Here is a 23,417-nt window from a genome sequence, read left to right as displayed (position 1 = left end):
CATTTCTTTACATCTGAAGTAGAATATATCAGAGGGGTTCTTCATCTTCCGACTTACAAGGCGGTGGAAGGCATGCAGCCACTGACTGCTTTAATTATTAATAAAAGGTAAAGGAAACAAAACTCAAAGTAGTATGCAACAGTGTTCCTACCTAAAGAAAAACCTCCGCTCATAGCTTAAGGTCTTGTGTTTGATTACACAACCACCACACGTTCCGTCTCCAAACAGGGATTCAGTTGCTCTTCCTGGGTGATACTATTACAGTTTAAGAACGCTCATATGTCATTTCAGCATGAACTCCTATAAGGTTTTTGGGAGTCAGAGGGTAACAACCTGTTCTGTTACTTAAGTAAAATGATATGTTGTGTAATTTAAAAATTTGAGTGCAAATTAGACTTCTGCACTTCCTCTTGGCTCTTGGAAAATCTAGCAAATCCCATGATTTGGTAACTTTGGGAATTTCAGATCGGGAGGACACTCCTGTTGGCTGTTCTTTAAATGCTGATGCTCCTGCATATCAAGGGAGCTCTTCTTCATTTAGCTTGCTCTGAGGACAGTTTCCAAGGACAGTTTCCTGATAAAGAATGTAGGGTAATTAACGAGAGCAGCCTGGAGGATATGGATTAGGAAAGCAGGGAATGAACAAAGGAAAAAATGTCAATACTATGAATTATTTGTCCCATTTGAGACTCCACCTCCCAAAATACAGTAAAATTGAAAAATATATAGTTAACTTACAAATGACAACAACTGGTAATTAAAGAATGTATAACAGGGTGAAATATAAAGCACTGTTCAGTGTTCAAACTCATTTGTGATAGGCCATGAAGTTGTAGCCAAAGGTTTCTGTGGGTGTTTGAGAGCCATTTTCTTTGTCCATCTTGAAGTCATCAAGTCTGAAGTAGAGTTGGCCTTTCACTTTCACCCTCATGCTACTTTTTGCATGTTTTCTCAACCACTGCTGTTTCCTTCACCCAAGGGTGGATCTGTGACCTCCAACAGAAACGCCAGCTCGACCTTCCTGCCAGCATTCCAGCACACACACATACACACAACCACTGTGGTTCCGAAAACAGCAGAAAGGGTAAACGATCATAACAAATAAATCAAGAAAGAAAAAATAATTAAAGCCGATATGCTTTATAGTTTATTTTCACCTCTGAACACAGGGAGCATACAGGGCAGGGAGATGAAAAAGAGACACTGTTCTGACATTTTATGGCAGGGTGAGCAAGCACACCTGCAGAGACACAGAAAGGAAGAGAGAGAGAGGGGAAGAGAGAGAGATAAGAGTAGAGCAAAGTAGCGAGAGAAAAGAGGTGGAGCAACACAGAGTAAAGAGCTGCTCAGAGAGGCAGAGCAGTCTGCACACATCATCAGCTTGTCTCTTTAGGAGGACGAGAGCAAGAGAGAGTAAGAAAGTGGGTTAAGAAGAGACAGACGGAAAAAAGGAAGAAAAGAGAAACTGCATCAAAGAAAAGAGAGAGTTGTTGTTGAGCTGGGAATCCATCCAGCAGACTTCAGTTTGTGTCCAAAACCAGTTAAAACCAGAGTGACGGGGAGCCGTGAGTGGGAGGACAGACTGGTTTCTAGCCACAGGGAGTAGACTGCAAAGCACCATGGCTGACAATGTGAATGAGGAGTCGGATTATACTCCGGGGAAAGATGAGCTGGACTGGGGCTATGAGGAAGGTAGGCTGGGCTCTCTCAGCATGTGAAGGGATGCTGGAGATGTGTGAAAAGCTAAGGATCAGGAGGAGTTTTAAGGGGGACAACCCAAAACTTTACACTTTTTCAAAACATTTAAAAAAAATGCAATTTGATTCTTTAGTTGGATTTGGGTTATACACTGTACAACATCTGTCAGACCAATATGTTTTTAAAACACCACTAATGGTTTTACTCTCTCATCTCCTATGCTGTAGGTTGCTCGAACGGCATGATTTACAGTCAGTCATATAGAAAAATATCACAAGAACAATATCACTTTTTGCTGGCAACAATATCAAGTTGCCAGCAAACAGCTGTTTATCACTGCACTGCTAAAAGTATAGGAGACTTGCAACAGACAGTTGTTGGTCAGAGACTTACAGCAGAGCAAAGATTTCCTTGGACTCTACAATTCATACAATAAAACTCAAAAATGACTTGGCATTAAGAGCTGTCACTCATATATCACTCATATATCTTTGTCTACAGAGAAACTGAATAAAGCACATAAACACTTGAACATAGGTTACAAACATTACTGTCATACTTTCAGTATGTCATGTAGTTATGTGTTCACTTTGTCTTTCTGCTAATGCTGCTTTTACTGAGCATCGAGGGATATACTGTCACACTGAACTGTGAAATTCTTACTGTAAGTATACTAAATTATATGGAATACCATGTATATCTAAGACACTAATATTTGACATGCAAATACCTGGTTAGCTAAGAGGAGATGAGAGGTTCCCACAGGAAATTCTTCATCTTAATTTATAAGCACAAGTACAGAACTTCCTTGCCATGAGCTGACAGAACTCACTGCTGTGTAATAAGCAAAAGTTTCCTTTCTTAGGACTTAGCTAAGGTGTCAGTCACATAGACCTAGAGGTTGGTTGACCCCCTGACAACCTCTGGTCACCAGGGAAAAATGTTGCTGGCAAATTGTTGCTGCTATTGCCAGGTGAAATCAGCTACACCAAGAATCTGCTTGTGATAGCTTTGGTCACCTGCAGTTTGCATTGAAGACAGACTTTTCTACAACGAGTTGTCATTTACGCCACAAGCTTTAGTCAAAGTGGAACAAGTGCAGTATAAATTGGGTTAGGGTTAGGGCTAACCCTAACTTTTACTCTGACTGCTCTCAATTTCTCATTTTCGTCACTCTTAGTTTCACTAACAGTTGGTGAGTAGTTTGCAAGTGTTTACAGAAATTTCAGCATCTTCCATATAAACTGCTGCAAAGGTGGCAGCCTGCTATCAAGTAAAGCAAAGGGGGTTTCTCAAAGAAGGGTTTTGGTGTACCACTTTACATCTGCTTGCAAACACTTTCTTGATAACAACAGCCAGCAACTTCCAGCAACCACCCACAACCAGTTAAAGAAAGCACATCTTTCTGCTGCAACCAGTGAATTACAAGGTCACTGACTAACTGGTCTGCGATTTGATCAGTTGGTTTCACAGAGACTGCCAGAACCTCCAACAACCACTGAAGGTGCACATTTTCCCTGCTGAGTGGTGGCTATCAGATGGCCACCAACTAACGCCTGTGTGGCTAACAAGCTGGCACAGTCATTTCTTGATTAGCTTACACATAAGAATGATATCATCTAACACTAAAGTTAACAACACCAAATTCTTTTCCAATGGCTGAAGCAAAAAAACCGTAATTACTCACAAAGCTAAGTCCTTAATTTGAGGTCATTAAAGCAACAATCCGCAATTTAGTAGTGCCACTGAAATTCTCACTGCCTTTAGTAAACTGTTGTTAAGGCTTTAGTTGCTGAGGAAAGCGAGAATGTGACCACTGCCCCATGCTTCTTTGCTATGGTGTGAGTAGTCAGCCAGTGAGGACCGTCTATCTGCAGTCCCAACAGAAAGGCACACTGTGAGGCCTGAGCTCCTTGTCTTGGAGGCAGATGGGTGTACTGGACTTTCCATGAACACGATACTGCCAGTGTGTATTTCCTTTTTCTAAAAACACAGCAGGTTGTGCACATTGTACACATCTCTTACTGTTGCAGTCAGCTGAAAAGTGAAGCAAATTCTGTCTTTCAGTGGGATCACTTTCTCTACACTTGTTTATCTTCACACTCTATTAAACTGATAGCAAAGGCCTTACTAGTGTTGTGCTGTGAACAGGTGATCTGTCTCATTTAGGACAGACTTGCCCTGTTTTTACAACTGCAGTCTGCTTAATTTTGTTTTTATGAACAGTAATCTCATTGTCACACTCACTGCAAGAAGTCCTGTTTACTAGACACTGAGAGGAAGCAGAAAGAAACTCAGGACCAGAATGAGGACAAGGCAAAGAGGAAGAGGGACTTAAGACCAGTTTTAGCCAGTCTCGTGTCCCCACACGTTCTTTTGAAACCACCGTTTTCCTCTCAAGCACACACCCAGATCTGTTTATATCACTTCAGGGGATATTATTTGACTTTGATTTTGTGGCGACAAACCCCAATTTAAACCACAACTACTATTTAAACTGTTTGATTAGTATGAAGATGGATGGATAGTTATTTATTGGAGTTTGGATATATATATATATATATATATATATATATATATATATATATATATATATATATATATATATATGTATATATATATATATACACATATATATATATACACATATATATATATATATATATATATATATATATATATATATATATACACATATATATATATACACATATATATATATATATATATATATATATATATATATATATATATATATATATATATATATATATATATATATATTAGGGGTGCAACGATACACAATATTCACGGTTCGGTTCGGTTCGATACTTTGGTGTCACGGTTCGATATTTTTTCGATACAAAAAAATGTTCATGCCTTTTTAATTTGTCATTTATTAAAATTATAAATATATATTTTAACTCAAAAGTACAGTTTTTAAATTTAACCCTAACCCTTGTGCGCGTTTTTTATTTTGACAGCGAATGCGCACCTGTGGACCACTTATGTGCAGCCCTGGTTATTTAGCTCGTCATATTGCAGCCACAGAAATTCTTTTGTCCATGAAACCATGAAGCTGCACTTTCTTTTTGCCTTATAGTCTGATTTGTCATAACTTCTCCGTTTTGTGGTAAGCTTTTCTTTGGCTGTCACTTCTTCACCCTGACCTGTCTTATTTGGCTCAGAAGAAATGAAATATATATCCTCAACCTCTCACATGTTTAAGCTTGCTGCGGGAGATTTCACTTGTCATGTTTGCATAGTAAGCTAACAATTAATAAGACGATGTCAGAGGAATTGGTGCACAAATTATCATCACTCACAGATCAGTGCTGTCGCTCTCTATACACAGTTCGCACGATTGCAAAGTGAAAGCAAAAAAACAAGCGCAAATTCAAACGCGATTTCAATATGTCACATATTGACAGTGGCTCACCGATGCCAATGACATAATTACCCAGCTACATTTCTGAAAGAATGCAAAAGCATTGACATATATTTTTCTTCCTACAATAGCCCGACGGGCAGGGAAGAGATAGATTTTGGTAGCCCGACTGAAAAAAATCGCTAGCCCCAGGACGTCGGGCTAGCGATATTGCAAGCCCTGTATCTGATTGAGGAATCACTCATCTTTGGAAAAGAGAGTTTATTACAGAGAAATGTCTCTTTCCAAAATAAAAGCTATACTATCCGCTTCTTCTGGGCTATATTCTCAGCAGCATAAGGAGAATCATGTGCTAACAGCTGTCTAAATGACTCGGCTAAAGTTAGTAGCATGCTTGTTGTTTTTGTCTTTGCACTAGGATGATGTCGGCGTAAATGTGCAGTCATATTCGTTGTGTTCCCACTAGTGATTTCAGGTTAATCTCGTTGAAATGACCTTAACGCCACAACACGGCAAATCTCCGTTAACGAGCTACCGCCGATCGCCCCGTGCATGGGGCTAGACGGCCAACACGTTAACGAGCTAACTGCGCTAACACACTAGCTCCCACCCATGTAATTGAGCATTGCATGGCACATCCAACATACTGTTTTACTTTAGTCCATGACTCGCTTACCTTCAGGGTCATACGTCACATGAAAACCAAAATAATTCCAAACGCCAGATCTGGAGAGCTTAACTTCTGTCTTGCTAGCTTGCCCTGCGCTCTTCCTTCTGACTATGCTGTCTGTGTTGAGCACTCAGTGGATCTGCGCTCGACAGTGCAGCCTAGGCGGAGTAGTCTCAACACAGACAGCATCGTCAGAAGGAAAGTTGATAAAATAAATTACAAATGTTGTATTGTTCGATACATATGCGTACCGAACCGAAAGCACTGTATCGAACAGTTCAATATCGATACGAATATCGTTGCACCCCTAATATATATATATATATATATATATATATATATATATATATATATATATATATATATATATATATATATATATATATGAGAGAGAGAGAGCAGCAAACTCCAGTAAATAACTATCCATCCATCTTCATACTAATCAAACAGTTGTCTGTGTTGTGCCACTTATGGTACCATAAAATGTGCTTTCATTGTTACTAGGCTACCATTGCCATATTTATTATAATAATTACAGGTTATGACTTTACTGCTTGTAGACTTGCTAATAAAAAAACATTTCTGACTCCCCTCTTATATAAAACAGCCCCCCCACGTTCCTCCAGTAGGAAGAGCAAATGACCAGTCAAGTTGGATGACTTGTTGAAATCTTAACTGGTAACTGTACTCTAAACATACAATTCCCTGTCTAGTACATGTTTGCTCACTTGCGAGGCTAGTGAGCAAGCACTAGCCATGCAAGTGAGCTTTGTTAGCATGGCTAACAACATGAAGGGGATTTTTTCTGGTATGGGAAAAAGACCAAAGTGAATGACAGCTGAATTGATGGTTAAGTTTCAGGGTCAGTGATTGGGTTGGACCAGCTGTTGGTAAAATAAATCTCTAAAGGTGTATCTTAATTTGGATACTTGTGTTACTGGCACACAACATTAAGTACACAACATATTTCCTTCCTACATGAATTTAGACTGATTGCATGTTCACCAATTAAAACTTGAGTTGTGAGTATGGCATTTGAAACCTTTGACTGTGATTGGATTTCTGCCTGCTGTCAGCATCTGATCACAGATTGTACAAACTTTCACCAAAAATCCAGAAGCGAAACTGCAGAAAGTTAGAAACTGATGTCATTGAGCGAAGAAGAAAAATAGTGTTGCTATTTTTATGACCGATTCCATGAACTCATTTGGGAAGTTTTTACAGATTTTCCCTCTAGACTTCACCGGAAGTCTTTTTGTAACCATAGATATCTATCCAATCCATCCATCCATTCATCTGAGAGGCAGGGTACACCCTGGACGCCAGTCTGTTGCAGGGCTTATTGCAACCTCGTACCCTTCATATGGCATGCAGATTAAGCCACTTCCATGCTGCTTTCATTTTTTTGACCCTTAAACAATATTTGATGCTGCTTATGACTGCTCTGAATAAAGCTGTCAGTGAAAGCCATTATTTACCTCAAATGGTACTTAGGGAAGTACTTGATTTGAGGCACAGGATGGACGCCTATTTAGCAATGACCAAGCCCTTCATAAGAGCTGTTTTATGTGGTGTATATTGTTTAAATTAAGTGTAGATGATGACTTTGGTAACATATTACAGCTAGTCAAAGTTTGAACTTTGAAACAGCTGGTGCAACAGTTCCCTTTACTTTTAAGTGTGACTTGGCAGAACACTTAAAACTGTGCAACCATTTTTAATGGTCATGTTCTTAGTAAGCCTATATGTTACAACAATAATCTGAATGTATGCTCTATTTCATGTGCATTTTTATGCCTATTTTTGCTCATAAAGGTGTAGAATGGGGACTTCATTTCCCAGCAGCCAATGGCGAGTACCAGTCTCCCATTAATCTAAACTCCAGGGAGGCTCACTACGATCCGTCACTCCTGGATGTTGGATTGTCACCAAACTACGTGGTGTGTCGAGACTGCGAGGTCATCAATGATGGACACACTGTCCGTATTATTCTCAGGTCCAAGTCAGGTAACTCCCAGCAGCCATGACATCATATCAGCAAACACAAATTGTTGACTAAACTGCTTTGAAACAGGATGTATGAATAGTTTTTGAGATTTGGTAGGAGGTGATTAATGTATATTTTTCTCACAAGGGAAAAGCAAAAAAGTTGCATCGCATAACAAATGACCCCTTTCTCTCACACCGACTATTATTCTGACCTATTTAGCCTTCTTCCTGTACGTGCTTGATCATAAACCCTCTGGTTTCCTGTGACAGTGGTTACTGGAGGTCCACTGCCAAGCGATCACGAGTATGAGCTTCATGAGGTTCGATTCCACTGGGGCAAAGAGAACCAAAGAGGATCGGAGCACACGGTCAACTTCAAGGCTTTCCCTATGGAGGTAAACCAAGGAGAAAAAAGAGAAAAAAGCAAGGCCATAACCATGAAGCACACCCCAAACACCAAAGAAATGCACTGATTTGTTTAGACTTGTCTTCAGCTAACACTGTAGTTTGATGAGTCCTTGAAGACAAAATCTTTTTTTTCTTTGAAAAGTATCTGCTTTGATATCAATAGCATTGTTCCACAGTCATAATCAAACATTCTGTGACTCCGTGTGTCTGTGAAATCTTTACGGTGCGTTCTCTGACAGTTCATCAAGAAACTGTACCACTCCATCCAAAAACCTACATTTATATTTTCATTTTTTTTTTGTTTACAAATGTGTGAGCTGTTTCTACTTTGGTTTTTACTCCACGTTAGGTCAATCCCATTTTTATCTTGTCATCTACAACAACTTTGCATTTCCCAAAACTGGACTCCATCTTCAAACACTAATGTTATAAATTCTGGTGAACTTTCTTAGATAACGTTCCTGCACAATATAATATCTGGCATTTTACTGGACCTCAAGGTAAATACCTAATAAATTCCTAATTATTAGGACACCAAAAATATATGAATCTGACAACAGAACATTGGACTTGCTGGTCTACAAATGTCCCATTTTCCCATTTTTAGTGTTTGTCCGTAGTCAACAAGGGAAAATTGTGTGAAGAGAGCTTGGCTTATTTGAAGACAGTGGTAAATACAGTTTACTGTGCCGATTGTACTGAGCTCAATCTACTGCAGATATTATTCTCAGTATAGCTCAGTGTCTCTTTCCATTCCTGTTTGTAGCAGCAGAACTACCCTTTTACGATAGCTTATGTTTCCTTTTACAAAACACATTATCAGTTCTCAGTGCAGAAGGCTATTGATAATGAAACAGGCAGCTCAGAGATCACAAAGATATTATACATTAATGTTTTTTCCACTGTGTCTGTTATAATAAGACACATAGCATGGCAGCTGTAAGTCTTATCATGTATGTAACTTCAGTCTGGTCTTGTATTTACTGCTTTCAGGGTCGAAGCTTTGTACACGTCCCTTTGTTTATGTGAAAGCCCTTACAAAAAGCCTTCAGTCACCACAAGCTGATGGTTTCTCACTCACTCACAACTTGTCCTCTCTACAGCAAATGCCACTCAATCACAGATTGTAATGTGTTGTTTCTTTGTGTGCAGCTTCATCTGATTCACTGGAACAGCACTCTGTTTAACACATTGGAGGATGCTCTAGGGAAGAAGAATGGAGTACTTATCATAGCTCTTTTTGTGCAGGTAAGCATCCAGAGCCAGAAGGCTGGCAAAGTGACCTGATAAAGGATTGATTTACAATGTCTGTTTATTCATAGCCAAGAAACTATTTTCTATGTCAGTCAGAAACATCGTTAAAGTCAGTGTCTTTTCAGTCCTGGAAGTTAGGAGGTGGAGCATTCATGGAATGAAGTTGTTTTTCCTGCACATTCCACATACACTTGTTATTGTGAACTGGGAAATCTGGGGGCCCAATACTTTGAACTCTTTGTCAAGTGTTGTGTGTATTATCCTACTGAAAAAGACCAGTGGCATTAATGAATACTTTCTCCACAGAGAAATACGTGTTCTGCAGTAATGTTTAGGCAGGTCAAAGCAACATCTACATGAATGCAACTGAGGCTTACCAGCAGAAAATCATCACACTGTCCCCAGTGTGACAGACATTGTCAAAACTAGTTATTGCTTGATATATTGCATTTTTTAAATGTTTGAAAATGTCTGTAAAGCTTCCACTGAAGAACTTTAAAAGAAAGAAAGAAATACAGATACCCCCCCCCCCCAAAAAAAAAACAAACAAAACAAAACATAAATTTAAATACATTTCTTCATAAAACAGATGCATTTTTTTCTCCATGCTTAAAAAAAGACACTTAAACACACCATTTCTCCCTGTTAAGTGCAGCTCAGGGGAAGTGCCATTTAAAAAGGCTGTCCCATTTTCCATGTATATGATCCAGCTACAGAGTGTTTGGTGACATCTTATGCAGCCTGTGAATGCTCAGTTAAACACAAAGTAAAAGGTGCTGTCTTTCTGTGGAGTTCTAAGTTATATGCTGGCTCCCTAAACTGGGACTGAGCCACAATGCCCGTTTTAAGTCTAGTCTTGACATGCATTTTTATAAACATTTGCTTTTATCAGCCCTAATGTACTTTCCTTCCTAGCATTGTAAAAGCTGTTTTCCTAAATGACTGATCAGATAAATTCTAGATATGCTTGGTGTGACCTGAGAATGAGTCAGTTTGGAATGTATTGTTTGCCACGTTCCTGTGAAATTCCCCTGATTTACATGCTTAATGCACTCCATAAGGAATAATCCTCAGCTCATGAAATGAGACCGGGTTTTCAAGAACTCTCAGTAGACCTCTTGAAAAGCTAGTCTGCTGAGAAACCTGCTCAAAAACCTTGACAAAAAACAGTGGCTATCTCACTCTTTCTTCAACCCAAAACATTCCTGACCTCAGACCTAACACTACACACATCCTGTTCTCAACAGAATTCTTACTTCATTCCCTGTTTACTTCCTGCAGACATAAAAGTATAAAAGTCCTGCTTAAACACAATCACTGGTAGCATTATCGTTATCAACTAGTTCAAGCTGAAATAAGGACTACTTTGTCAGTTGTGAAACCAAACATGCTTACTTTTTTATCAGATTGGTAAAGAGCATCTGGGACTGAAGGCCATCACTGAAGTTCTCCAGGACCTGCAGTACAAGGTGTGACTGAATTAAAAAAAAATCTGAGCAGATGAAAGCATTTTAAAATGCTGGATTTGTAGGATGCATGTACAATGAGAATAATTACCTTTGTGTTAATGCCACCAGGGGAAGAGCAAGATAATCCCCTGCTTTAATCCCAACACTCTGTTACCGGGTAAGCAAGGATGTCTTGAGCACCGATGCAGATTTGTAGCTATTGCCTCCTGATAACACCCATACGATTTTTGTGTGGGTGTGAGATAAAGTTGAAAAAAAAATGCAGATCATGTCCTCATTTCAGAAAGTCAACTGCATGATGGGATGAAGAAATTGTTTTTTGTTCAGCCTTGAGAGCTGAAACAATATCATCAAAGTATAATTGATGTTTGCTTTTTCCACAAAACCTGCCCACAGATCCATTACTGAGAGACTACTGGGTGTATGAAGGATCTCTGACTACACCACCTTGTAGTGAGAATGTGACCTGGATTCTCTATCGTTACCCTCTCACCATCTCACAGTTACAGGTAAAACAAATAAAGCAGGTAAAGTAAAGCATCCTCTGCCTTTTTAAGGTTTTTTTTGTTTTATTTATTTTTCTTCTTCTGTTTAATCCCAGAATTATTATCTCAGCCTTAAAGGCCCTTTCAGCTCAGTGTTTTGGGTTCCTGACAGGCAAAGTCCTCAGGCAGCTGTTTTCTCAGAAGAAGCTACAGCATCAGCTGCTGATGGTAGTGGAGTGTTTAGCTGCTGATGAGACGGATATATTTTGCCAGAAATCAGTGGAGAATATAATGGTGAATACAGTAAAGGGTTAATGTATAATTGTCAATCTTTCATAATAAGAAGAAAAGAAAAAAAAACCTAGATGCAGAAAGCTGCAAAACCGCAAAACCCTGCTGCTATTTCACAATAAAAGCATTTCAGGAACTTTATAAAGTGGTCCCAAAAAGTTGATTCTGGTCATCTGGATGTAGCGTTTTCAGTGAGAGAAATGTTTCGCCACTGATCCAAGTGACTTCTTCAGTCTCAGCTGACTGCAGGTTTCCAACCTTATATACAGTAGATTTGCATAATGACTTAAACTAGCACCACTGAATGAACAATGGGCTGTGAGGTCTGTTTCTTGATCATTAGTAAGCAAATTGTCATGACCATTGATCAACAACCACTGATCAATGACCTTGCCTGACGAGTTACTTATTCTGTGTTGTGCCATCTTAGCCAGAGGTTGTTTGGCTTCTCCAATGTATAAATCCTGGCAATCCTCCTTAACAGCGTACAGTATATTACTCTGTTTGTGTCAGGGGACCTGATCCTTGGGGTGGACCAATTTTTGGCTCAGCGTGTTTTGGGGTTTAAAAGCCACGGATGCAGTGTTTAGAGAAAATGCGTCTCAGCTGTTCCGATACTCCTGACACATACAGGATGACCACAGGTTTTCGCTTAAGCAGCGGTTGCCCTTCTCTCCTGGATCAGCTGGAGCTTTCTTTAGGTGCTCTAACAAATGTCCAGCTGGGATAACCACATTTACTCAGGGCCTTCTTGAAGCGCTGTTCTTCTGCTTCGCTGGCTGCTGAGTCTGTTGGGATGGTGTCCCCTCTATGTTGCAGCGTCCTGATGACACCCAGTTTGTGCAGCAGTGGATGATGAAACCTTAAATACTGATCTGTATTCGTAGGTTTACGGTACACACCAACTTTTAAATGTCCCCCATTACTGATGGAAATCTCACAGTCTAAATCTAACAAGGCTAACCTGTCTTTTTTTTTTTTTTTTTTTTCACTGAAAATTTCACATCTAGATAAACAGAATCAACTTGTTAGTATTTCCTTACCTGGATGGCTGAACATGCATTAAGATCTATTAAGTGGTGAATATTAAGAATATTAGCCTAACACTGATATACAAAATTTCTGTTACTAGTGAATAGTCTGTTTATCGGCAAAACACATTTTATTTCTCTTATGAAACAACTTGTAGATATCTGCTGCAGCAGTAAAATAAAGTAGACATCAGCAAAATTATAGGCCATGAATCATACATGGTAACGGCTACCCATGGCAAGTGTAAGCCAATCAGTTACATTGCTTTTACTGGCGTGGCTCTTCTACTGCGTTCAGTGTCTGTATTGTTCATGTTTGAGGGGGTTTCTCATTTTCTACATCCTGTCTTATATGATCAATATGTCAGCCCTGTATGTATTTTTAAATTGCACAGTAATGCTAGTCCACAGCTCTCTAGCAGTTACTCACAGTACAGGAAACCTTTACACTCACTACCAATCAATAAGTCTGTCGAGTTTCTTTTGATACATTTTTATTTGAATTTAGCCTTTGGGTCTCTCATGCTTTACTCCAGCAGCCTGATGTAAAGGATGATGACAGTAACCATCTGACATTTAATTCAGGCTTTCATGTTCCCTGCTTTCTGCTCCATTGAACCTGCAGAAATGCCAACAGAAAGGATGACTTCAGGCTCCCTCAGGCCATGCCCTATTGTGAATAATAAAAGCTGGAAAGTATCAATGGGTTAAAGATGATAAATTTTCTTATTTTTAGATGATAACAAAGCCAATCCTGCAAACAGGTGGTATATAGTATGTGTTTAAAGTTTTAAGTTAAGCCATTTTTATGGCTCCTTCCGCAACTTTTAGTGCTTCTTGTTTGCAGCGTACAAATAGAAGTCCTAAAAGCAAACACTAAAACAGAAAAATCTTCAGTGGGGTTCTGGTTTTATGAGGGGCGTAAGTATAAAACCTGCCAAGTGTTAGGCAGTTCAGACAGCAGCTCTAGTTTCTCACCAGTTGATAAGCAGGCCCAAGCAGTGGGTTACACTAGAATAATATAGTCCTTTAACTATGCTATACATGCGACCTTCTGCCTGCCACCCTTTCCATTACACTTCTCTCTACATCCCTTTAAAGTAAAAAAGCAAAGTGTAAAAAAACACAGTTAACTCCAGCACACTGACCTGTATGCTGTTTTTTATGCCTACTCATGTACTGTGCTGCACTTTACTGTTCTTCTTTCTGTAACATGTTCTGTAACCACAGCAAGTATTTTAAAACAGCAGGTCCTTCTTACCTAGAATACACACCTCAAACATCCGGCTATTATTGACTCTGTGTGTGTGTGTGTGTGTGTGTGTGTGTGTGTGTGTGCGTGCGTGCGTGCGTGCGTGCGTGCGTGTGTGTGTGTGTGCTCAGTGAATGTGTATACATATCAGGCAGTTACTATGCCTACTATGTTGTTAGTATGTTGTAATGCACTTTGACAGCGTGCTATAAAGCTTTCCTCTGTGACACAGCTGCACGGCTGCATAAAAAGCCTCATATTTGTTTTGCCTGATATTGCTACCCCCTGCACAGTATGTGTGTGTAGATCATATCTGCACTTGCAGCATTTTCTCATGAACAGGAAGTCAGGTGAAAGATTATTCTGATCTGAGAATTATAAAAAGCCCAGAATGCTCTTTTTTGTAGATGACCTGTCGAGCTTTTATATTCAGAGATGAGTAAAAATGGTTCGTTTGTCCATCTGACATGCTAAACCAAAGCAAATAGTGAAATCACCAGAAATAACCCCTCCACTTTCTCTGTTATGAGGAATCACACATAACTTTAGTCCTTCCTTTTTATACCCACAAGCTTGTTTTTAGGAAGGTGAAAGTGAGGCTCTGAAGACTTTATACAGCTGACAGTTTGTCAGATTCTTTTCCTTAGACATGAATAAATACCTGCAGCGACACAATGCAATATAAAGTGAAGGCACAGTGGAACCTAAACCCACAATCACCACAGTGCTCCTCTTGTTGTGGTAAAAAGAAGGAAAAAAAAGAAGATTGCTATTCTACTACAGGGTAAGACATCAGAACATTTTAAATTAAATTAAAGTAAATAATGATAATTCTAAAATTCAGAAAGGAGGATTTTCTGGTGAAAAAGTAGCCCTGCGTCTCCAAGACCTCAACAGACTCCCTCAGTTTCTGTGTAAACATCTTTGTCATTGCAGATTGAGGAGTTTCGGAGACTACGGTCCCACGTCAAAGGTGCGGAGCTGCCAGAAGGGAATGATGGGATGCTGGGGGACAACTTCCGTCCCACCCAGCCGCTCAGTGACCGGACAGTTCGCGCTGCCTTCCAGTGACTCCCACTTTCCACCGCCATCTCAGACAAACTGTGGGATCTACAGATACAATCAAAGAAGGTAGCATTGTCACAGTGAGTTACAGTGTTCTGAGGTGGTCACGTCCTACTTTGAGGAAAAGGGTTTGTCTTTTCATATAAGGTCAAACCTATTAATGGAACGCATGCCTGGTATCGTACACCTTTCTTGCAGAGGGTTCAAGACAGATAATAGCAGTTTGTTAGGAAACAGTGACAGTACAATAGCAAATACAAAGTATTATTAGGAATTTTTTTTAATCAAGATGGTTTAAGATGATATTTACGCTCATTGTAACTCTGAGCCTCTGAGCGTGTTGTTGTACAGTGAATTTTTCTGACAACTCCCTACTGCTGTAAAAAAACCCTGACAAACAGCTGTTGATGCCCTCAGTGAGATCAAACTACAACAGCAAATCTGATGTAACTAAACTCAGAAACAGTGAGCTGAACAGCTCTAAAATGCTGTTTAGCTCACTGTAGATGGGGAATCAATAATTATCTGTAGATGTGATGACTGATATTTGAAAAAGTAATTATCACTTGCTCTACTTACCACCAAACACTTTGTATTTTTAGTCAGTTCAGCACATTTCCTCATGAGGGACAGAATTTTAATGAACTAGGCATACTGTCCCTGAGGTATTTGGGCCCTCAGAATCCATGGCACATAATAGATCAGGCCCTGGAAGAACTAACCCAGTTTAGTTACTAATGTGGGACCAACCTATATACAGCACAAAGTGCATGGAGAGATCCCAGATTTAGCTCAGCAGCACTGCAGGAGGAAGGCAGGGCAGAACTTTAGGACATCAGAACAGAGCAGGACGCTTAAAAATGCGACGACTGTAAAAGTGTAAGGCTAAAACAAACAACCTTGTTTACTATTTTTTATGTGCTGATGTGAAATAAACACGAATATTAAGCAGGTACGTCACTTTCCCCAAACATTGCATAATTACAGATGAGGTCACCTAGTACTGTTTAGATCAAAACAAATGCTTCACTTTCGAAGATAAACATTTTTGCGTTATTGGTTATGAGTCTGCATTCCTTCATTCTTATGGTGTTTCTACGCTGTTTTGAAGTTGTGAAGAAGAAGAAAGAGGAATATTTGTAGCTTTTCAGACCTCATTCTGGCTCAGTGTTAAAGGTAAGAGCACAAGTGCCTCGTGTTAAATACAAATGAGCGACGGTGGGCAGAAGCAGTAACCTTTTCTCACATCTCTACACTATCAGTTAGCCTTTTGCAACATAATGTCAGGGACAGGAACACAGTGTCTGCCTTGCAGTAAATTATCTCATCTGACATCGATGTAGCGTCTGTAACTTTTTAAATCAGAAAGTAAAACATGCTGAATTTGAGTTCATAGTCTGGGTAATGCTTTGCCACATGCGTGGGATCTTACATTATAATGCCGCTAAATAGCTTCCAACTTTTGTTAGTCCTACATGAATGGATAAGACTCATGCCCACGTCCCGGGCTTGGCTCAGCTTACAGAAAGCCTGTAAGCCGAGCCAAGAAATGCCAGAAAAACCTTCTGCAGAACCACATGGAATGATACTACAGAGAGTTCTACATGAGCTAACCTGTAAAATCAGTGGTGTGTCACGTTAAATGTCCAGAGGAAAACTGAGTGTTTCCATGTAGTCATGGTGTTTTGGGAATTGTGATCACATAATGAGTAAAACTGTCAGTTTACTGGCTTCATTTGAACTGAGTCATTTTGCCCAAAACAGCTATTTTTGCAGATGTAACAGCTTAACAGTGAACTCCCAGCTAGTGTTTACGCTCTGAAGGCTACACGGTAGAGCTCTTCAGGGTCATATAACTCTTATAGCCCTGTGATACCATAGAATGCTGTGGAAGATCTGAACTGACGTCCACTTAGGCCAAAGTCAAAGGACACAGACGAGAGTAACAGACGGAGTAAAAACTGAAGCAGAGGACAAAAAAGTGAGGGCTTGTTGAGAGCGAGGAAGTAGAGGGGTAACTTGGTGAAAGGAGGTAAAAATGCCAGAGGGATGAAAGAGGAGTGAGCGAGCAGAGGGAAGAAAATGGAAAGAAACAACAGAGGACTATTGTCTATGGTGTAAACAGATACTGATCTGGTCCCACCAGCAAAACACACCTAAGACAAGAGTTCAGACTATGGGAAAGACAACCCCTGGGGGAAATAGAGCCCCAGAGGTGGAGTTAAAAAAATATTTGTATGAAGTGTTATACGTAAGTAGGATTTTCAGGTATCTGTACTTGGGTTTTTATTTTTTTGATGACTTTTTGCTTTTAATCTATGCATTTTTACTACACAAATATCTGTACTCAAAACAGGCTTCTTTCTTCAAGTTCATTGTGTTTCATGTCACTATGTGTCTTTAAGCATCGACAAGCAAAGAGAGGAAAGAGGCTAAAACATATGCATATGCATGCATAATTCATAGGAGTATGCGTTGAGGTTAGAGTTGGTCTGAACCATCTGGAACAGCATTTTTGGTGCAGAAGCTGTGGTCATTGTGCTTCTGTTATCACCATGACAGCTGTAAGCATGAAACAGACTCCAAAGAAGCTCACGGGATACAACGGCTCAAAGTTGACAGGTTTTATTGTTACAAAGGGAGGTTTCTCCAAGGGAATTTAGTATGGGTGCATGGATGAGTGGCGCAGTGGTGATTTGAGTTTTTGATTTACAATTGAGTTGTAATTTCTTCAGCTGTGAGTTGACGAGCAAACTGTGGGGGAGCCAATGGTCAGAGCTGTTCAAATTTGATCAATGGGAGGCTGAGCAGGCAGGTAGGTCCGGAGGGTGAAAATTTGAATCAGCCAGACCAGCTTGACAGAGACAGGTAAAGGTAAAATAAACACAAGGGAGTGGATACTTGGACAGGTCTGAGAGTCATATAGGAGCCTAAAAAGGAAGGTTTTGGAATTCTGCGGTCAAGTTCAGACTCACACCAGGTTGAGATACTTTGGCATGACTTTAAGCAGGCCTTCAATGCTAAAAACGCTCCAAGGTGGCAGAATCAAAACAATTCTGCAAAAACGAGTGGGCCAGAATTCCTCCTCTTCTTTGTGTTTGTGTTATTTTTGTTCAGTTGTGTGATCAAAGAGCTACGCAAACAGAGACCAATGCTGAACCAGCATGGGAGTAAGTATTTAATAGATTTAGTTGAGCAAATAAAGATCCTGCCTTGCAGCCTGTCTATCTTAGGAAAATAGTAGGGGATCAGACTAAATAATAACAGTACAGTCGTTACCTTGAAATATGAAGCGCCTTGAGGCAGCTGTTGTTGTGATTTGGTGCTATGTAGATAAAATTTAATTGAACTGATTTTGGGGCGACATGAACAATATTATTTTCAAACTTCTGAGTTGACTTCATTTGTCAGAACAGTGAAAACAAAGCAACCCTGGAGCTGAGTTAAGACAATAGTACATATCCGCTACCAAACAACCGATTTCATATCATTCTGAAACTGATGTTCGACTACCAAGAGATGATTTTGTTTGTTTGTTCTCTTTTAGCAGCCAGATTTCTTTCTTTTTTGACCAACACTATGAAGTTGTTCTGAATTCTCTTTGGCAATGTACTTTCTTCCCACCCTGCTGCAACATGTGCCTCTTTTTGGCTCACTAGCTCAGCTCACATATATGTGACTTTATGTGGTACCTTCGAAGGAAAAAATAATGAACTTTTACAGAGGCTTTTTAACACCTCCTTCTAAAACACCTCAGTTTTGCTGGAGTTTCTTTCTCCAGTTTAAAGTAATTGGTTGTAAAAGTACAAACCTAGCATTTCCATCTGTGTGTTACAGTTTAGCTGCTGGACACATCTGGTTTTTCTCATTCTCCTAATCACATCCATATTTGTCTTTTCTTACAGGAGAGAAGAAAGAAGAGGCGTGAAGAGAGTAGCAGCAGTGCAAGGATGTGGTTCTAGATCAGCCGCAGATTAAGAGTGAAGGTGGACAAAGAAGCTATTGATTACACCCCTTTACAGTGTGTGTGTGTGTGTGTGTGCTTAAGTGTAGTCTCTACACCCTCCTGCCCCTCCCTTTTAACATATGTAAAATCCCCCTCTGTTTGTGTACTGTAGTGTGGTATTGTGTTAATCTGCTGTGTCTGTCCTGGTGACAGGAGGCTTATAATCAGCCAATCTCTGCTGTCAAAACAAAAGGAAGCTTGAACCACAGATGTGGTACCTAGACACATCCGTGCGCGTACACACACACACACACACACACACACACACACACACACACACACACACACACACACACACGCACACACACACACATCCTTTGTACATTACGTGAATACAGGACGTTAATTATGCAAGACTGTACACATTTTACACAAAGTTTATGAGCTTATTTGAAGCTAAATTTCAAATGAAGTCACACAAAGAAAATATACACGTGTATTAAATCAAGCATCCAGCAAGATCTTAAAAGAAATCATGTTTCTATACAGCCTCTGTTTGAATCTTTTTAGCAAATCTCCATTGTTAGTATTTCTTTATTAAATGTCCCCCAAAGGGCTGGAGAGAGACAGGTGAAGGCAGGTGTACTGGCTGAATATTATTGGAAATTAAGCACTGAAGGAATCTTTGAACTGAATAATTTTCCATTATTTCCATCAGCTTCCTGTACCTGATGCATTTTCACATCCGCACTCTGGAGGTTGGGCTCATTTTGTAGGTTAACCCTTCAATCCAGTGTATTTTGCTTATTTTCCAACTCAATATTTGAATTCTGGGACTAACATTGTTTAAAGGTTCAAAATAATCCATATTTACAAGGTGTTGCTCTCCATGCCACTACCACACTGCTGCACCAGTTAGTGAAACAACTATGTTTAAGGGTAAAACATCAATTTTTACATGCATCCTGAAAATTCTCAATATTTCTGAGGCTAACAAATAATATCCAGAACATCCTAATAACAAGGGAAAAAATTAATTTGCGCAAATTTATATTCTTGTGCATTTTTACATGACAAGTAAAGTAAGTAAAATAAAATAAAAAAGAGTTGATTAACTTTTTGAGCATCAAAACGGCACCATCAACTTTTTATTTTGGCAAAGCAATTTATGTTAATGTCATTGAGCCTATAGTCAAGTCATCTTCGCTTATGACCTGGATTACTCCCTGCAAAGCATAAACATGATGCAACGATGCTGTGTGCACAGATGTGGGCGGTGAGCCAACGCACTGCAAGGCGAGCATCTCAGCTTGTATTTTGTTTTGTATTTTTGACCACCTCTCTCGACAAACAGGTTTGAACAGCAGGCGGGTGAAACTAGGTGCCTGAGATGACCATATTAGGGATATTCTCTCTCTCTGACATCATAAAAAGTTTAGAGTTAAAAAAATGTTTGATGCCTGAACTCACAGGGGTTACTTGTACATACACTGACCTCATTATTTGAACCTTAATATGAATGTCCAGCATTGAGACTATGTTCCTGAAAACCAGGGCAAAGCACAGTCAGTCCACCTTATCGTTTAGATACATTTCTGACCAAACTAACACAAACTAAAAAACTATACAGCCCATCATGAACCAGCAATTCTGAATAAAACAGTATTATGCTGGATGTCTTCACACAATCAACAGCTTTAATACTGGATATCAGTGTTCCTACTGAACTTTCAAATCCCATTCATCAGTGGGACACTGCAGCCACTACCACAACTTATGTGTTACTAGCACTGTTTTTTTTTTTAAATTTGTGTATGTGTCAGTGTATTTGTGTGTTTGAATGCCTGGCCTCACTGTATGTGACTAACTGATCTGGCATAAACTGTGAGAACTGATGACTATTACTGTAAAGCAACAATAAACCTGACACGCTGACTTACTAAAACTCTGAAATGGAAACTGTGTTTTTCTTGACAATGAGCCATATCTAACCAAGCGTCATGAAAAAAAGACAAATCAAACAAGGAAAATAAACACGGTTTGTGTATCCAGTATGATATAAAGATTAATTAATTATTTTAGGAAAGAACCTTAAGAAATACGGAGACAATTATTGCAACTGTGTACTATGAACCTGTTGCTTCTGGAATGGTTGCTTTGCAGACTGGAACTGATCGTGCACTCAGTTGTCACCGCCATAGCAACTTTGGCACGCCATGATAGTGATAAGGTGGCAATAAGAGTAAGTCTGCTATAAGCTTGCTATCAGTTTGCAGTTAAATAGGGTCAAGCTGGCAATTACATATAATCTGTTTGTGATAATACAACAATTAACTGTGTTAATCTTTTGCAAACATTTACAGAAATGTAAATGTGCACAGAAAATATGATGTAGGCTTTAAGAAACTGTGCTCTGATATAGGAATACAACCAGAACCACTGTGAACCAGTTGAGTCCCTTATCGTAAAGAGACACAGATGAGTTGCGCCCATCAGCATATACCCACTCGGAAATTTCAGTCTGCTTGAATCTGTCTGTCTCTATAAATTAGATAGCAGTCATTTGCAAACTCCTGCCTGGAGACAGGTCACGTTGTGCAATCAAAAAAAAAAGCCAAGCAAAGGTTGAAGGTGTCGGATGCTTAACCTCTGGGCCAACAGTTGGTTGATGTGACTGGTTACAATCAGTTGGTGGATGCAAAAATATTTCCTGCAGTCAAAAGACAACCACCAATTTTTGTGATCATCAGATTTCATGATTCTGATGCTGAGCATGTTGTGATCATTCAGGTGGCTAAGAGTGCTAATTAAAACTATTCAGAATGACCGCCTTAATCCCACAATGAGGAATCTCTGTCCTGACATGACTGGTTTTATTTAAGATTACAATAGTCCCATGCATATAGCACTCATCGATCGATGAGTATGAATATGATACGAATCATCTGTTTTTAACTTCACATCCCATCAGCTATGGGAGAGTTTATACAGACGTGTTAGGTCACCAACATCAAAACACTAAATTAGGGAATACCTTTTAAATGAATGGTGTTCTATTCAGAGCTCCAGACACCGAAGCTGCTCTTAAGTGTTTTGTGTAGTTTTCCCTTTAATTCATTATCCAGTGGTATCTATAATGTCAATTTTTGTCTTTTTTTCTTCCTTTGTTGTCCAAAAACACATCAAAGAGCCACACTATTTCTCTGGGCAGTGCATTTCTTTTCACCCTAAATACACATTGTATAGCTAGCACCAACCATCCTGCTTAAATCACAAATGGTCCAAAAGCAAATCAAATTTCATGATAGTGAAGTTTGCAAGCATTGACACGTGGATTAGCACACGGTTGACTTGGTCCTTTCATGGTGTGCTTAAAAGAACAAGCAAAACTAAATCAGCCATACCTTATCCTTTGAGTAAATATACTGTAGAGCATTAACAGATTTGAATATGCATTCTGTTCAGCCAGCTGTGTCTGCTCAGTTAAGTGCAAGATGGTCACACCATGGAGAGGCACAGCTTACAGGGCTATTTTAGAAAGAAGGAAGAGCAGCAAGAAGAGGAACCATCAAGGTAGGATAGGCCCCTGCATGATAGAAGTGGCTGACATCAAAAAATCCTACCAGTGGCTGGACAAAGCTGGACTCAAAGAAAAGGCACTAATCATGGCAGCAAAGGAACAAGCTCTAAGTATAAGATCAGTAGAGGCTGGGGTCTATCACACCAGGCAAGACCCCAGGTGCAGGCTGTGTAAAGATGCCCCTGAGACAATCCATCACGTAACAGCAGGGTGCAAGATGCTAGCAGGCAGGGTATACATGGAGCGACATAACCAAGTGGCATCCATAGTATACAGGAACATCTGTGCCGAATATGGCCTAGAAGTCCCGAGGTCAAAGGGCAGTTGAGAATGACCGAGCTAAGATCCTTTGGGACTTCCAGATACAGACGGACAAACTGGTGATGGCTAACCAACCAGACATTGTAGTGGTGGACAAGCAGATAGATGTAGCTATACCAACTGATAGCAACATCAGGCTCGAGAAATACCAAGGGCTGAGAAAAGAGCTGGAGAAGATGTGGAGTTTGAAGACAACAATGGCCCCAGTGTTAATCGGAACACTCGAGGCAGTGACCCTCGAGCTGGGCAAGTGGCAAGATCCCAGGAACCTAATCTGAGAAGATCAGAAGTTCAGAAGGGTGCAGTCCTAAGAACAAGAACAATACTACACAGGACCTTCAAGCTTCCAGGATTCTGGTAGAGGACCCAAGCTTTTGTTACAATACTACAATTTTTTAATACTTGTTAAAAAAAAATCCACTCATTTTGAATTTGACTACACAACAGATTTGGAACCTCTGTATCCTTTATTTTTGGTTTCACATTGGAAAATATTTTCCGCTGATGACAAGTATGAACTGCAGGCAGACAATATTAGTATCTGGACTCTTTACCTGTGGAGCCATGTCG

General features: G+C 39.7%; 1 protein-coding gene across 2 annotated transcripts; it reads left to right on the top strand.

Annotated features, from left to right (window-relative positions):
* The first annotated feature begins 1,336 nt into the window (after window positions 1-1,336).
* ca8 (carbonic anhydrase VIII) lies at window positions 1,337-19,313 on the top strand. Of its 2 annotated transcripts, none has more exons than XM_080906588.1 (9): window positions 1,337-1,692; window positions 7,572-7,763; window positions 8,016-8,140; window positions 9,306-9,401; window positions 10,814-10,876; window positions 10,985-11,033; window positions 11,273-11,385; window positions 14,872-15,066; window positions 18,906-19,313. In XM_080906588.1, the coding sequence occupies exons 1-8, from the start codon at window positions 1,620-1,622 to the stop codon at window positions 15,004-15,006; spliced, it is 846 nt and encodes a 281-aa protein (XP_080762714.1). In that variant the 5' UTR covers window positions 1,337-1,619; the 3' UTR covers window positions 15,007-15,066; window positions 18,906-19,313. The 2 variants fall into 2 exon arrangements, with proteins under 2 accessions (XP_080762714.1, XP_080762715.1); XM_080906589.1 differs by having other exon boundaries at window positions 14,872-15,080.
* The last annotated feature ends 4,104 nt before the right edge of the window (window positions 19,314-23,417 follow it).

The sequence above is a fragment of the Rhamphochromis sp. 'chilingali' genome (genome assembly GCF_963969265.1).
Source record: "Rhamphochromis sp. 'chilingali' genome assembly, chromosome: 16".
Taxonomy (NCBI): domain Eukaryota; kingdom Metazoa; phylum Chordata; class Actinopteri; order Cichliformes; family Cichlidae; genus Rhamphochromis; species Rhamphochromis sp. 'chilingali'.
The sequence above is the reverse complement of the archived record's forward strand: the minus strand, read 5'-3'. Positions and strand labels throughout refer to the sequence as shown.

What these genes read in the sequence shown, in the direction of transcription:
- ca8 (XM_080906588.1), top strand. Translation starts at nt 1,620, where the DNA reads ATGGCTGACAATGTGAATGAGGAGTCGGATTATACTCCGGGGAAAGAT. An exon ending in TATTCTCAGGTCCAAGTCAG is followed by an intron (nt 7,764 to 8,015) that starts GTAACTCCCAGC and finishes TTCCTGTGACAG; the next exon opens with TGGTTACTGGAGGTCCACTG. An exon ending in TCCCAACACTCTGTTACCGG is followed by an intron (nt 11,034 to 11,272) that starts GTAAGCAAGGAT and finishes ACCTGCCCACAG; the next exon opens with ATCCATTACTGAGAGACTAC.